At 32.0% G+C, this 16,216-nt stretch overlaps 1 protein-coding gene across 4 annotated transcripts; it reads right to left on the reverse strand.

The window, feature by feature from the left end:
• Window positions 1-1,521: 1,521 nt before the first annotated feature.
• On the reverse strand, window positions 1,522-5,275 carry LOC135839591 (uncharacterized). Of its 4 annotated transcripts, XM_065355683.1 has the most exons (12): window positions 4,972-5,275; window positions 4,697-4,835; window positions 4,471-4,624; window positions 4,255-4,402; window positions 4,010-4,179; window positions 3,694-3,943; window positions 3,484-3,625; window positions 3,209-3,414; window positions 2,918-3,147; window positions 2,650-2,790; window positions 1,932-2,076; window positions 1,522-1,790 (listed from the first exon to the last, which is right to left on the reverse strand). In XM_065355683.1, the coding sequence occupies exons 2-6, from the start codon at window positions 4,795-4,797 to the stop codon at window positions 3,842-3,844; spliced, it is 675 nt and encodes a 224-aa protein (XP_065211755.1). In that variant the 5' UTR covers window positions 4,798-4,835; window positions 4,972-5,275; the 3' UTR covers window positions 1,522-1,790; window positions 1,932-2,076; window positions 2,650-2,790; window positions 2,918-3,147; window positions 3,209-3,414; window positions 3,484-3,625; window positions 3,694-3,841. The 4 variants fall into 4 exon arrangements, with proteins under 4 accessions (XP_065211755.1, XP_065211754.1, XP_065211756.1 ...); XM_065355682.1 differs by lacking the exon at window positions 3,209-3,414; XM_065355684.1 differs by lacking the exons at window positions 2,918-3,147; window positions 3,209-3,414.
• Between the last annotated feature and the right edge of the window lie 10,941 nt (window positions 5,276-16,216).

Here is a 16,216-nt window from a genome sequence, read left to right on the forward strand (position 1 = left end):
GTTTATTATATGGCTACGAGCTGTGGTATCCTACAAGGCAGGTAGGTAAAGTAGGCGTACATTCAGCAGTATTAACAACTTCTAAAACGAATTGATTGTACCCATGAACTGAAATCTGATTGGAAATATTTTTTGCTTAATTTGCTCGATGTTATATCATTATCTCAAAAATATAGGTACCTACCTAAATTGTAAATACTTATATCTACACGTTTCCAACAGATTCACTTATTTATATTGACATCGAATTTAAATGAATAATGTGCAAAAAAACGTTCAGTTCATTTTTATTAGAAAGAGCAAAACCTAATCTCTTAGAATTTCACCTATTTTCTGACTCAGACATTAGCTAAGAATTTTAAAAAGAGGACTGGAACATGGCACATCTGAAGTAAGTATACTTGGGGATCGTGCATTCGAGAGAAAATTCAGATAGGTACCTAGTTAATATAAAAATAAATAAATAAATATCAAATCTTTGAATTTACTTTGTCGTCGTCGGCAATTTACGAATAGATATACCATATGTACCTAACCAAATTGTACAATAAATTCATCATGAATTTTCCCGTTTATTCATCCGAATTTTACCAACTTACACAGTATATCTACGTAAGAAGGAAAATGAATCATGCGATAAACAAACCGGTACCTAACCTAATCAGTTTCTAGATTTTTTATTTCCTGTCGCGAATATAGCAAGTAGAAGTACCGTAAGTACATACATTAAACGTTATAAAAATGTGCAGATATTCAAATTGAAGGTTTTTGGTTTTATTGTAACACGAACAACACACGTATAGATCGTATTGAATCTGCTGCGCTAGCACTAGAATATGCGATGTCGAAGAGAACTTTTGAGTCATAGATTTATCCAATTATGACAACGGTTGTTAGTTAGCGTATAGGCATAATGAGTTCGAACAAAAATATAAAAATGAGAGATGAATGTACTACAAAAATTTTGGCAAGCAATTAACTGTTTCTTTTTAACAGCTTGTAAACAGTAAACACGCATACAAATTCAAGTGATTCATTTTCATTTCTATATTTATGGTACCTACCTACCTAGTACCTACATACATAAGCGACTGTGCGTGCACGTGTAACTCATTTACTAAAATCAGTACCAAGTAAGATGTTTTTTCTACAACAGCCTGTGTAATAATTGCAATTTCACATTTTTCAGAATCAATGATGAAATAGTTTTTCCTTCATCACAATTCACAGTACACTTTTTTGGTCGGAAAAATTTTAATAATAATCAGGAAAGATAGTAACCTGATATCTACCTACCTAAGTACCTACACCTAATCCGTTCAAAACGCGCGCTTATCATTGAGATCAATTTCTTACCATTTGTTTTTTTTTTTCGAAGAGGAAATTTTGACATTTTAAATCAATATAGGACATAATATTTATCAGTACTTTGATGTTTGATTTATCAATTTTTTTTCAGTGTTTATTGGTAAGTGCAAAGTTCATGAGAGGTTAATAACAGTAAACGACAAAAGAAATACATTGTATAACTCAATGACATTATTATAATTTAAATACCTATAAAATGATATAAAATCGAGTATTTGGGAGAAAAAGAATAAATAATCTTTTACACGCGTACAAAAATTGATTCACGAGGATGCCAGCGTCTTAAAAAACAGTTTTGTTATTATTAACGTTTTTATGGCGTAAGCATTGAATAACAGATGCGTAGCGTTTCATCCAATCAACAAACTCTCGATTTGCCACCATCATTCCTTTCGGGACAATCATTTGCGGATAACTTGATCCTGAAAATTAAATAAATAATAACAATATTATTCATAAATCTGTCAATAATAAACATAAATTAAACTGTGAACTGTACAAGTTAAGGAAAATGGACTGTTACAACAATAGAATAAAAACACGTGTAATTTATTCGCTCTCACCATAATTCTACATTCTTGGAACAATAAGACGCATATTGCTCTACATTTTTCAAATTTGTTTTTGCTTCATGAATGGTTTTTTTCAACTTGTTCAACAATTCTCTTTGGTCTTCTTTTATTTGCTGTTTTTTGTCGATAAGAGAACCTGTGAACATAAAAACACGAAACCGTTAAAATTATTTTTTTACATATCATTCGCAATTCTTCTTATCGAGTCATTTATCGAAAATGGAGTCGACGCTCGTGATTATACATTCCAACGGCAAGGAAATTTTATTTTAATCTTATGAACACCGAGAAAAACATTGATCAAGTCATTTAGTCCGCAGAATTTTAATGGCGATGAGATAGCGAGTATACTGAAAAATTTTGCTTATCATCAATTCATTATCCATTAAAATGAGTCATAGGGCGAGGTGAACTTCGATACCTATTACCAACCCAACCTATACCTAATTCTATAAACCTTATTCATGAATTACGAGTAGGTACACATACAGTAGCTCGAATAGAAAATGAAAAATGATTACAAATAAAATTTTGTAAATGTAGGTATTACTTAATAAAACATTAAAAATTTTAGATTTTCTTTCGTTATTGATATTTTAATGGATTTTGGAAACTGATGAAAAAAAACGAATTAAAAAATATGTTGTAAATAGAAATAAACGCTCATTGAATAACAGCACATATCTACATAGAATACAAATTCGTGTACCAGATTTTATGGAAGACTGGTTGAAATTGGTTTACCAATGTTTCGTGGAGATTTGCTAAATAAATTAAATAATAACACTGCTCGATGCAAATATTCATGGAAGAATCAGGTAAACTGTTGCATTCGTTTAGTTCAGAAAACCTGAAATTATTCAACAGAAAAAAGTGATTAGCTCCATCTTATTTTTATACCCGAAAATTACGTTATTTTTTCGCAGAATCATGTAGTCAATCTGATCATTGATCATCTTGCGATGATTCAAACTTACCAAACATTATTCAAAACCTTTAGTAATTCGAGCTGCTTAAGTCCTAGCAATTCATTGGTTAAACTTTGCGAAGGCAAATCGGCAAAGTGCGCCAATTTTTCCGAATTTTCTTGTTCGATAAAAAGCTCTATTTTTGTAATACAGTAATTCTGGCATTTAATAAACATAATATTTATTGGTTCGTCCGATAAATGATTGATATGTTTCATAGCGTCTGGCTCTGATAAGCACTGAAATGTACTACAAATTAGTTTCATTTCGTGCATGGTCAATTTTTAAAACTATAATTACCGTTTGAGTGTTTATGTCGAAAAAATCAGCGAAAAATTTTGCCTTGTCATCTTCGCACGAGTAATCGACAATTTTATCCGCTTTATTTTTAATTAAATCGAATTCATTGCGAAGATAATTCTCTCTAGTAACCATACACTGTTTTTGGCACTCTGATTCAAACCATATTTTGAAAGTTTCTTTTTGAAAGCCCATATGTAGTTATTCTTCAAACATAACACAAAATAAATTTTGCTGAACATGTCAATACTGATTACATTTTGTTGATTACTTACGTCACTTAATACGTTGAATAATTCTAATTTGGCAATCTGTACTTTGTCCCGAAGGGTTTGGAGATTTTTTTCATTGTTTACATTTTTCAAGAAGTATTGGACACAATTTTTCTTCAGTTCGGTTAATTTCGCATCGTTCAGCCTGAGTATCAAATGAACTAATTTATTTTGAAAAATTAAAAAAATGTCCACATTATTCAACTTACTAACCACGAGCTTTCTGAGTTAACATAATCTGCTAACTTTATCGAAGAGCTAAGCGTTTCTTTCAACATATCAATGACAATTTTGTATAAACTGGAAATTGGAATATTTGCATTTAATCGTATAACATCGTTCATCAAACTCGCTTTTTCTTTCAGCAAATCGATATCTCTGATAAAATATTTTGATGTTTATTAAAATCGTGAACGTTTTTAAGGCAATCCTTGACAATTTCTACGCGATCTTTAATAACATCCTGAAAAAAATTGAACATTAAAACGTGGAATCGATATTACATTTGATAAAAAATGTTATAAAATACCCCTTGAGTATTCTTTTCGGCTTGCCAAAACGAAATCAAATAATTCAAATAGGAATGCATCTCCGATAACTCTTTGATCATTTTTTCTCGTTCGCTCAACTTCAAATCGATCATGATCGAAGTGTGATCGAGCATTTGTTTCTTTTTCACCAATTCCTTACGTTCGAGTTCTAAAAATCAGAATTTGTCAGTTTTACACCTTCAGTTCGTAAAGGTAAAAATTATGTTAAAGACGATGTAATAACCTTTTTCAGCCACTTTAACTTCGAATGAAGCGATCTCATTTTCACAAGTTGCAATATTTTGATAACAAATTGAGACATGTCTCAATTTATCGTGTAGCTCATTGAAGGATTTGAGTTGTTCGAGCTCTTGAAGGGTTTTTGAATTTTTCTACATATGAGAAAAGTTCAGTAAATCAACGATAACATGAATTGAAGTAACTATCAAAAAAATAATACCGTTATGAACAGTTTTTTCCTTTTGGTCGTTTTTGACCTGTTCAGTTCGTGTAACATCAAGACTTTCCAATTCCTTATGTAACGAACTTCCTTTGATGGAATTACGTGAATCATAACACTGCGCCATATATCCCTTAATTCCGGAGGAGATAATCTGAAATGTAAATGGTCGTGAGTTAATTAGAAAATACGCACAGGCAGAGAGAGAATTCACTTTTCATCCAACCTTTGAAATTCTTCTTCAATCTGCTCAGGAGATACGTTTTTATCTTGAAATCCGAGAGACAGAAACCAATTTTTCAACTCAGATGCTATGTTTTCAGACATGGTGGATTTCAAGCAAGCACTCAAGTTGAACTTCAAATCTGCGAAAAATTGCAAGTTACATTTTTAGTTAACAGAGTAGTTTCTATATGTATACGAGTAAAAATGCAGTATTTGTTCAACATGTACATCGAATACCTTTGACTATAATGGTAAAAGTCGAATATGAATACTTACATTTTCACACATATTTTTGTTTCATGAATTTCAGTTGATAATGTAATCACAATAACAATGATTATACGTAAGTAAAAGCTAGAAGTATTCTACTTTGAGCAGTTTGAACTTTTTTTCATGTTTCATTCATTTTCTGTCAGTGCTTGATTCTGAGTCTGTCTCAGAAAAAAAAATTGCCGCGAATTTTTTGGTAAAAAAAAAAGAGAGAAACATCAACCAACCTTAACTTCATTTTTATAGCTTGTAAATCTTGTATATGTTTAAAAGACGTGTCAATTCTATTTGCGCCTTCGTCGTAGACGAGTAAAAAAAAATACCCACGTCTAAATTCCCTTGCACAGCTGATTGAGTGTCCTTGAGAGGTGGGTTATATTGACACACATGTCGGAACATTTTGCTCTAGAAGCGAGCAATCTCGTTCACTTGTTCGGAATCGGAACGTTCGTCGTAGTCATTGACTTTTTAGATATGGACTGCTAGCGGCCCATAAGCGTAACATACGGCTATTGTCTTGAACATAGTAAGTCGCGGTTTTACTTCTGCGCATGCGCCAGCTGTGTTATGACGTTATGCCACCCATGTATGGTTACACGGAGGTGCGGGAGGTATAACATCATCCTCGTCGTCGCTTGGTACGCGACGTTATTTTTCAGATTCCGGCATGCGCAGAAGCCAAACCTCGACTTACTGATAAACTATGTTCAAGACCATTGGCTTATGTACCGCTAGCAGTCCATATCTAAAAAGTCAATGGTCGTAGTACATAGGCCTAATTGCATTAATTTATTTTCGAAATTTTCTTTTTTCAACAAACAACTTTAAAGTTTGAATTTTATTGAAGCCTAACACTTTTTCGATTTTTTTCTAAGTGAAAATGAAAATATGTACGTATCTAGTTTAGATTCTGTTTCAAGTTTCAACGTTTTCTGTTTTTGGTCGTTTTTTAAAATCCGTATTCCGTATTGAAAGTAAGTACATACTCGTACAATGATGACATTTTTTCAGTTCCCATTTTCAATCATTTTTATTTTTTTTTATATCTGAATACTTCGAATATGAAAAAGTTAGGATGCATGAAATTACATCAAAACCAGAAAAGGTATGTACGTAGAAAGGGCGTCTATTTTCATTTTCAATAGAAAAAAAAATCATAACAGTTTTCTAAAGCTTGAAGAAATGAAATTAAGAATACTCTAAAGTAGGTACTTTTAAATGCTCATTGTCATTGAGAAAAAAAATATACGGAAATGACAGAAGTTCCCTTTTTCAATACTTACATACATACCTACGTACATGCACTTCGAAAATGAAAATGAGAAGCATGAACTTTCAGTCTTCAATTCCTTTTTTATGCCTTTCAGCGAAATAAAATTAATAATTATAAACGATTGTGTCAGTAAAGATGAAGAAAATACAACAACGGGTAACGAGTGTATTCAGAAGCAGAAAATGTTTCTATGTTTGGACTTTGGATAAAGACATGATGAAGAAAAGTAACAGTACCATAGTGTATTAATTTCATCGTAATAAATTTTATAAAAACTGAAAGTTAACAAACATCAAGACTTTGTACTTTGTAGGCTTAGCTCATTCTGAATTCAATCAGCAATAATTCAGCATCAGCTGATGAGGTGATACGCAGTGTATAACCAAAAGAACTGAACTACGGACTGAATCACTTACAAGATTCGGAGTTCGTTCGCCGATGTTCCAACATGTGTGTCAATATAGCGCATCTCTGTCCTTGAAGGCAAAGTTGGCCGCTACGTTTAGAACGGAAATGGGTGAAGAAGAAAACTATAGACACTGTAGAGGAAGACGAAAATCTGCACGTTTAGGAAACGTACAGGACGATGGCTCCGGCTTACAGAGGGCGCTAGTTGTCACAGACTCTTCAAGGAGCTGTGGCGGTTACGTGTGAGTATATGGTAGATGTGATGAAATGAGATCGATTTTTTGATTTTTTGAGATTTAAAAAAATTTTAACAGAATTTTTTTGAAATGAATTATTTCAAGTACCTACATTATGTACTCGTACATACGAAAAAAAAAACTTAAAACTTTCAACTGTTTCAACTGAATTGTGAATTCGTAGCTAAATGTTGAGAAAGGATTTTAAAACGCAACTTGGTAAAAAATCAAAAATTAAAATTTTTATTTCCAAATTTTTAGACATTTTAATGAAAATTTGAAAGCAAAAATTTTCATTTTTTACCAATTTGCTTTTTAAAATCCTTTCTAATAATAATTTCAATATTTAGCTACGAATTCAGTTGAAAGGTTTTTTTTTCGTATGTACATAATGTACTTCAAATAGTACATACATATTTCAAAAAAAATCCGTTGAAATTTTTTTAAATCTCAAAAAATTGATCTAAATTTTGTGCAATTTACGTGAAGTTATTAATTTTTATTTTTTGTTCCCAAATTTCTTTTTTCAATTTTTAGAAATTGAAAAAAACACCCAAAAAAACATGGAAATTTTTTTTAAAATGTTGCACAATAAATCATGCGTAGGTAATTCACGTAAAATTGTATGTACATAGGTAGGGCCTACTACTCTGAACCAAGCCGAGGGTATGAATAAATACAGGTAGAAGCATAGGATACATTTTTTCTTCGAAATCAAGCAGTTTGGGTTTGGGAAAAATTTTGTTGGATATGAACTAAAGAAAATGGAATTTCTTATCGATGGGTATAATTTTTTTTCAATTTCATGCAGAAATGATAATTTTGAACATTCATTTTTATGGACAGATTTTTATGCATGTCAACTTTGAATTGAAATTACGCGAAATTTTCAGAAAACAAATAAGTACTTAAACCATAATGTGCAGAATTTTATCCTCTTCAAAATGAATTTTCAATTTTTCAATTTTCTTATTCAAAGTACTAGCACAACACTTACATGCTGTTGTTATAAACTTTTTGAAGCTCAAGGTTGTAAAAAGTTGATCACACGCTTTGAAAATTGCTCGAAATTTTTAGTGAATTCTGCACATTATGATTTACTAAAAATTGAAATATACCTATGTGGAAGCTGAAAATTTCTCGTAATTTTTATTCAATTTTCAAAGTTGACATGCATAAAGATCTGTGTGTTGAAAATTACCATTTCTGTATGAAATTGAAAAAAATGTATACTTACCAATCAATATGAAATCCCACTTTCTTTAGTTGATGTCTATTGTTCAGACAACAATTTTTCCAAACTCCTTCATTTTAGATTCCCCCCCCCCTCCTCAATAGGGGAAAAACGCATTTATCCTATATGCTTCATGCTCTGCAGCTTTATTCATACTCATACCCTTTAAGCTCTTGTAGGTATGTAGGTACTAGGTAGGTACTTGGAAAATTTCTACTTAAAAAAAATTTCAGCAAAAATTCAAAATTAACATCTTGTAGAAAAACGATGACCATTTTTGAAATTCAATTGAACAAATTAAAACTGAAAATTTGAGTTAGGTACCTACCTCGTCTGACACACTGAAAAAAAAAATATTGTTCTCATTTCAATAAAAATAAATCGAAATTCAATTTTTTTGGTACCAAAAAATAGGAAATTAAATTTTCTTTACCTAAGTAATGTTTTACACATTAATAGCAAAAAACCCTTCCGCTTTCGTGTCTGTAAAAAATTGGAAATGGGAATTTCTTTACCAGTAATGTAAAAAATAAAAATCACTTCATCTACATTTACGAGTATATCATCAGTCATTGCATTACTTGACCTAATTAATGGAATACCTCCGCGAGTATTGAATCTACAAATGTGGTAATTACATATATTCATATAGGAGAAGATGCTGAATATAAAGACAATTGAAAAAATTGGGTTTTACGATGTATTTTTGGTGGATTTTCAAAAATAAGTCGCGGAATAATGAAAACGGGTAGAAACGGTTATATGAAAATTGATCGAATTTGTGGCATTGGGAATTATCAAAACTATTTTTTTTTAATACCAAAAAAAAGATAATTAAATTCTTTTAAAATAATGTCTTATACATAATAGCTAAAAACCCTTCCATTTTTGTGTAAAAATTAAAAACGCAATTTCTTCCTTTACTCTCTGTTTAACTTACTGTAACTGTACATATAGTAGACTCGTTTTCATAGAGTCTGTGACAATGCGCGCACTCTACGTAATGGAACTAAGCGAGGACCACTGCGAGACACGGGAATTGAAATATTTGCCATTGAAGATTTTCGTCTTCCTCTACACTGTCTATAAAGAAAACATTCTCTTATAATACTTGTAACCATATGCTGTTTGGCGCCAAATGAATAAGCAAATCATACCTATGAGTAAGAATGATGTAGCCTACTGAAATGTTTATTATAGGTATGCGCATACCTATATACTTACCCTTACCCATGTGTGAACAATTTTTAAAACTGTTTGAAAACATTGAAAAATAAAAAAAAAAGAACTGAAAATGAAAAAAGCTGTACTTGAAATAGCTTTAAAACAGGCTGCGAATAAATTACAACTCAATTTTTAGCTGCCCAAACTCATTTTCACTTCTCCTGGAGAACTTTTAAAATTCTGGAGAAATTAAAAATCGTACTAGAAGCTCCAGAATGACTCGAAATTGAGGAAATTATCATGGGGGCGGGGGTAGGGGGATTAAATTTGGTTTGGAAGAGACGAAGAGCTGATACCTATTATATGAAGCCGGGATTCACGAAACATGCTAAGTGCCCTAAACCTGTTTTCGAGATATTCGCGTTTAAAGGTGGGTAACCGTGATTGTGACGTCATATTGGTGTGTGGCTATGAACACCAAGGCACATAGCATACTTTCACCTATTTTTCGCCAACCTATGAAAAAATTAGCCAGATTTTCGATTTTTTAAACTGAACAATTCACGTATAGAAAAATACCCTTTTTTGCATTTGAACCTGCTTCTATTTGTTAATACGGAAATTACTCGAAATTTTGATCGAGGACATAGGTATTTGAGGTAAGGAAAATGATCTACGTAAAAAACTCTACAAGATGGAGTTGATTGGAAAGTTTGCCGCGCCATAGAAAAAAACTTATAAAAGCTCAAAGTTGAAAGACTCTTGAAAAAAAAATGGTTTTTTCGTGTTTTTTGTAGCTAAATGCAATTTACTCGAAATTTTGATCGAGGACATAGGTATTTGAGGTAAGGAAAATGATCTACGTAAAAAACTCTACAAGATGGAGTTGGTTTGAAAGTTTGCCGCGCCACAGAAAAAAACTTATAAAAGCTCAAAGTTGAAAGACTCTTGAAAAAATGTGGTTTTTTCGTGTTGTTTTGTAGTTAAATACAATTTACCAGAAATTTTGATCGAGGACATAGGTATTTGAGGTGAGGGAGTTGGTTTTAATTTTAAAAGCTCGAAATTCGACAATACTAAAAAAACATGAAAACCAGTATGTCCTCGATCAAAATTTCAAGTACATATGTAAATTGTATTTAACTACAAAAAAACATGAAAAAACCATATTTTTTCAAGAGTTTTGCAACTTTGAGCTTTTATAAGTTTTTTTCTATGGCGCGGCAAACTTTCAAACAACCTCAATCTTGTTCAGAAATTAAGGTAGATCATTTTCCTTACCTCAAATACTTATGTCCTCGATCAAAATTTCGAGTAAATTGCATTTAACTACAAAAAAACACGAAAAAATAATATTTTATTAAGAGTTTCACAACTTTGAGCTTTTATATTTTGTTTTCTATCGCGCGGAAAACTTTCAAACCAACTCCATCTTGTAGAGTTTTTTACGTAGATCATTTTCCTTACCTCAAATACCTATGTCCTCGATCAAAATTTCGAGTAAATTGCATTTAACTACAAAAAAATTCGAAAAAATAATATTTTTTTAAAAGTTTTACTACTTTGAGCTTTTATATTTTTTTTTATATTGCGCGGAAAACTTTCAAACCAACTCCATCTTGTAGAGTTTTTTACGTAGATCATTTTCCTCACCTCAAATACCTATGTCCTCGATCAAAATTTCGAGTAATTTCCGTATTAACAAATAGAAGCAGGTTCAACTTCATATACTTGTACAGAAAACAATTATTCGATAGGCTGGCTCAAACGGCACTTAGCATACTTCCTTACGTTTTCAGGTATGGCACTTACAGAGTGCGCTATCTTTCGGCCTGATTTTAAAGTACTAAAAGTAGGTATTGGGTATTGCAAATAGGTTAAACAGGTGCTGATTTTGATGTAGAACGTCGTAGCGGTCTTAACTCAATTTTCATTTTCATGGCACTTAGCATGTTTCGTGAATCCCGGCTTCATATGTATGTAGTTTCAGGAGTAATTTCGATTATTTTTACAAAATAAGTAGGTACCTATAGATTAAAAGAAAAAAAAACATGAATTGAATCGCCGAAAATATACCTTTATGAATTTAAAATTTTCAAAAATGCCAAAAAATCGAAAAATTATTCGGATAATTAAAATTTTGGTTATGGAGGTTTCAGAACATACTTACGCTTTTCAAAAATCACGCCCCTGTTCCGAAACAGGTCAGTTGATCCTAAATTGATTTTCAAACTTAAATTCTAACAACTAGGTACTTAGGTAGCTTGATTATTGCTGTGTTTAATCTTTTCATATTGCTTTAAACACTGAAAAAATTCCAAGAGTAATTTTTAATTTTACTGGAAGTATCTAATTAAAATAAAATAATTATTTTACTTGTATATCATTGTTAAATCTACCTACCTACTCTGTTGATTTGAAGTTGATATCAACTTCAAATCAACAGAGTAGGTAGGTAGATAGGTACTGTATGCTCGAAATGAAGAAAGAAATAAGTAACTCTGAAAGAATCAAAATTCATCAATTTAGAGAAAACACCTCTTCACGAAAAATGTGATTTTTGGGTTTATATTTATGTATTTTGAGGGGGTTAATTTTATGATAGGGATGTGGGATTGATTTTTGGGATGCAATAGAATCAAAATTCGAGTTCAGTGACCTCAAATTAAGGTAAAACCTATCTTTAACTGATTATCTCGGCGTATCTTACCCCAAAAATGAATAGATTTTGATTTTTTCAAAATTCATTTTTACCTTATTTTAAGAAAATGACTGATTTAATCGAGAAAATGATAATGACAAAAGTTGTCTAGAACGCCAAGTACTAGCGGAATACAGGAGTTTCAAATTATGATTATGTACTTTCGCGTACCTCCTTCCTACCAGCTTGGGTAGGTAAACAAAAGTAGGAAATTAACGTTCGAAGCCCACTTATCCCGCTGGTACTCAGCATTCTAGACAACTTTTGTCATTATCATTTTTTCGATGAAATCAGTCGTTTTCCTAAAATAAGGCAAAAATAAATTTTGAAAAAATCAAAATCTATTCATTTTTGGGGTAAGATACGCCGAGATAATCAGTTAAAGATAGGTTTTACCTTAATTTGAGGTCAGTGAACTCAAATGTTGATTCTATTGCATCCCAAAAATCAATCTCACATCCCTATCACAAAATTAACCCCCAAATTCACCCTTCTCCCACTATAACAAATTTTTTGAAAAAAGCTGTTCACAGGCGCATCAATAATCTTTGGGTGCGTTCACATACAAAATTTCAGCTCATTCTGACGATTTGAGCCCAAAATACAGCCAAAAAACACATTTTTTGTCAGTTTTTCATCGAAACGAGAAATATGCAGGCACAGTGTATGAGCTGTAGTAGGCTTTATTTTACATTCTGAAATCTGCGTTGGAACTTTAAAAATCAATTTCTTGGGTTGTACTGAACGAATGAAGCTGTAATTTTGCGGACGAATTCATCACTACCCTATCATTGAGCATTTTGAAGCATTTTTTTCCAAAAAATTTGATTTTTTGATTTTTGGCGAACGTTTGAAAATTAAAAATTAACTGTCTCTGGTGATTCGTGTTTTTTTAAAAAAAAGTTCGTACTATGATCAGTAAAAATGATCAAAATAAGTCCTAAAACTGATATTTATTCCCCAAATCCAAATTTCACCCTTTCCAGACATTCTGGAGCCTCCAGTGCGATTTTTCAATTTCTCCAGAATTTTGAATAAGCTTCAGAAGGCGTGAATATGAAGTTGGGTAGCTAAAAATCGAATTGTGTGTTATACTCGAGGTCTGTTTAACGAGTTATGCACATTTGAGTCGATTTTGGGAGGGACACCTCAAGAGTGGTTTTTTGACCAGCTTTTTTTCATAATAAAAATATCTAAAAATTAAAAGTTTACCATTTGCGAGGAAATTTTGGATATTGGCATTAATCGCTTTTATCGAATTCAGAATCAGCCCCCCCTTTGACCGAATTTCGCGGTTTTGAGCTCTTTTCGCAGCGTCTAGTGTGATTTTCTGAGTTTGTCCTGCTTTGAATATGATGGTGTGGTCATTGTATGACATATAAAACAGGACAAATTCGGAAAATCACCCTGTTTCCAAAAACGATTCAAAACAGTGAAATTCGAACTGAGGGGGGAGGGTGGTTCTGAACTCTATACAGCGGTTCGTGCCAATTCTCAAAATTTCCTCGCAAACAGGAAACTTTTGATTTTTTGGATAGTTTTATTATGAATAAAGCTGCTCAAAAATCGCTATTTAGGTGTCACATCCAAAATCGGCTCAAATGTGAATAAATTCGTTAAACAGGTCGAGTATAACACATAACTCGATTTTCAACTGCCCAATCTTCATATTCACGCCTTCTGGAGCATTCAAAATTCTGGAGAAATTGAAAAATCGCGCTGGAGGCTCCAGAATGGCTGAAAATGGTAGAATTCGCTCTCGTGGAGAGTTCTGGACGAAATACAGCGATCCGCGCAAATTTTGAAAATTTCCTCGTAAACGGGAACCTTTTGATTTTTTGAATGTATTTATCATGAAAAAAGGCTGTTCAAAAAACCACTCTTGACTCTTGAAGTGTCTCTTCCAAAATCGGTTCGTTTACTGATCAACTCACTCAGATCAAGTACGTACTTTTTTTTAAAAAAAGCAAAAATCACCAAAAACAGTCAATTTTGATTTTTCAAACGTTCGCCAAAAATCTAAAAAGAGATAACTTGTCACTTTTGAGCTGATTTAAATTGACGAATTTTGATTTATTTTTTGCTTTATACCAAGCATAGGGCTCGTGTAATCAAAAAATGATAAGGACAAAAGTTGTTTAGAATGCCGAGTTGGGTAATCAACCTGTAACCGTTGAACGGAACCTTTTTCTGAGGAACCTTTAACCTTTAACCGAATTTTTTTTTGGTTCGCATCCCTGATTACTACTTGAGCTGCTGCGCCTGTGTCTAAACATCCAGGAACTCGTTTTTTTTTTGTTTTTTTTTGAATACTCGTAGATGATGGGGAAAACGGAAAACTACAAGACTTTGAAATATCTGGAGCTTTGTAGGTACTTACGTAACGTACAATTGCCATTTTTTCAAAAAAAAAAAAAAATAATAACATCATTACAGCCAGCCCAAGAAATTGATTTTTGTTCTAGTTTTCAGAGACCGGAAGCTGAAAGATAAAGCTTAGCTTTTCGCTTTTAGCTTCTGATAAAAATTATAAAGCTTTGGCTTTTCGCTTTTGACTTTCCAATTTATATGGCTGTAAAGCTAGCTTTTGACTGGCTTTCACCACATGGCTCACAAATTTAAGAAAATTCACAAAACTGAATGAGAAATTATTAAAACTACTTACTCAAGATGCTTGAAAATTGCTTAAAAACACGATAAGTATAAACGCAAACATTGTGAAAAACCTTTGAAATAAATCAAGTTAAATGACCCAAAAATTGCAAATTTTGATGAAATTTTCATAATAATATTGATTTCAAAAATTTAAAACAGTATTTCCAAAAATTTTAAAAACTTTGAACTAGGTATTTTGATTATGCATAATTTTTCCCAGAGTTTAAAACTCCTAAAAATGAGCAATTTCGAAAGTGCGAAATTGAATTTCTCGACTTTATGGTCTCCGAATTTTCCAGCTTCAACCTCTCTCTCTGACAATTTTTTTTCGTAAAAAAAAGATCACGATGATAAATTCCAAATAAAAAATTTCATTTTTCATATCATTTAATTCGATTTTGAGATAACTTTTAGAATTTGGATGATTTTTGAGCAGAAGGTAACAATTCAAGTTGGCTTCTAAAAAAAAGTCTTTTCAAAAAAAAATCTGTCCATAAAAAGGTCGACCATAATACACGACTTCGTCGACTTCCTTCAATATTCCCAACTTTGGCCCAATATGTGCATAAGGGTAAGGGTGCTATATATGGACTGGTGCCTAATATGGACTGACGTCCAATCTCGGTGGTTATTAGCACTACCTGGCAGGTACAAGCTTAATCTTATGTATTTTTCACAGAAAAACACAATGAGGCCAAAATCAACTCCCTAAAGTCAAAACTCGCGATTCTAGAGGGAAAAAACGAAATTGAAAACCTCAAAATTTTTTTCATATGTTTAGAAAATCCTCCTTCTCGAAAAATTTCCCGGGGACACCCTATAATGTTTTTTATTATTATTATTAAGAAGTAGTGAAGTTTTCTGAATCAATCAAGACAATTTAGAAATTATTCAAGGTACATATACTTATGATTTTTCAAAGTTCAAAGTTATAGGGTAGCCTAATATGGACTGGTGTACATTTGTTATGGGTTTGGTTAATGTCACGATGAATTAGTCCATATTAGGGACCCTAAATTGACTTTTCAAATTTTGACTACTTTCAGGAACAAATTCATTTGGCCCACTTAGAATTTACTCATATTGTCTTAATTAAACATATTTTAACGGTGTTTCAGCTATTGAACGTATTTTTAGGAGATTTCAGCGCTTTTTTTTTGATTTTTCAAAACAGTCCATATTAGGAACCCAAAATTCAATTTTTGATTTTTGACACTTTTCAGAAAATGATATTTTTGACACACTTGAAATTTCTCAAAAATGTTGAGGCTTTGGAATATGAAACTAGATAGATGTAGGTACATTTTGAGCTATCAACCAAGTTTTTAGCTCAGTTACAGCGGTCACAGCAATCAAAAACAAAAAACCAGTCCATATTAGGCGCCCTTACCCTTATCTCAATAAAATAATATCGTGGGTGTGGAAAAAATCAAATCGCAAAAATGACGACTTTTTCCAAGAAGTTCAGTACCTGACAAAATTAAGAAAAACCGTTCGTCTAAAATGTTTTGTAAACTACGAAAAATTGTCCAGTTGAAGAATTTTTAAATCTATGGAATGAAATAAATGCTCTGATTTTG

This window comes from Planococcus citri, chromosome 3 (assembly GCF_950023065.1).
Source record: "Planococcus citri chromosome 3, ihPlaCitr1.1, whole genome shotgun sequence".
Taxonomy (NCBI): Eukaryota; Metazoa; Arthropoda; class Insecta; order Hemiptera; family Pseudococcidae; genus Planococcus; species Planococcus citri.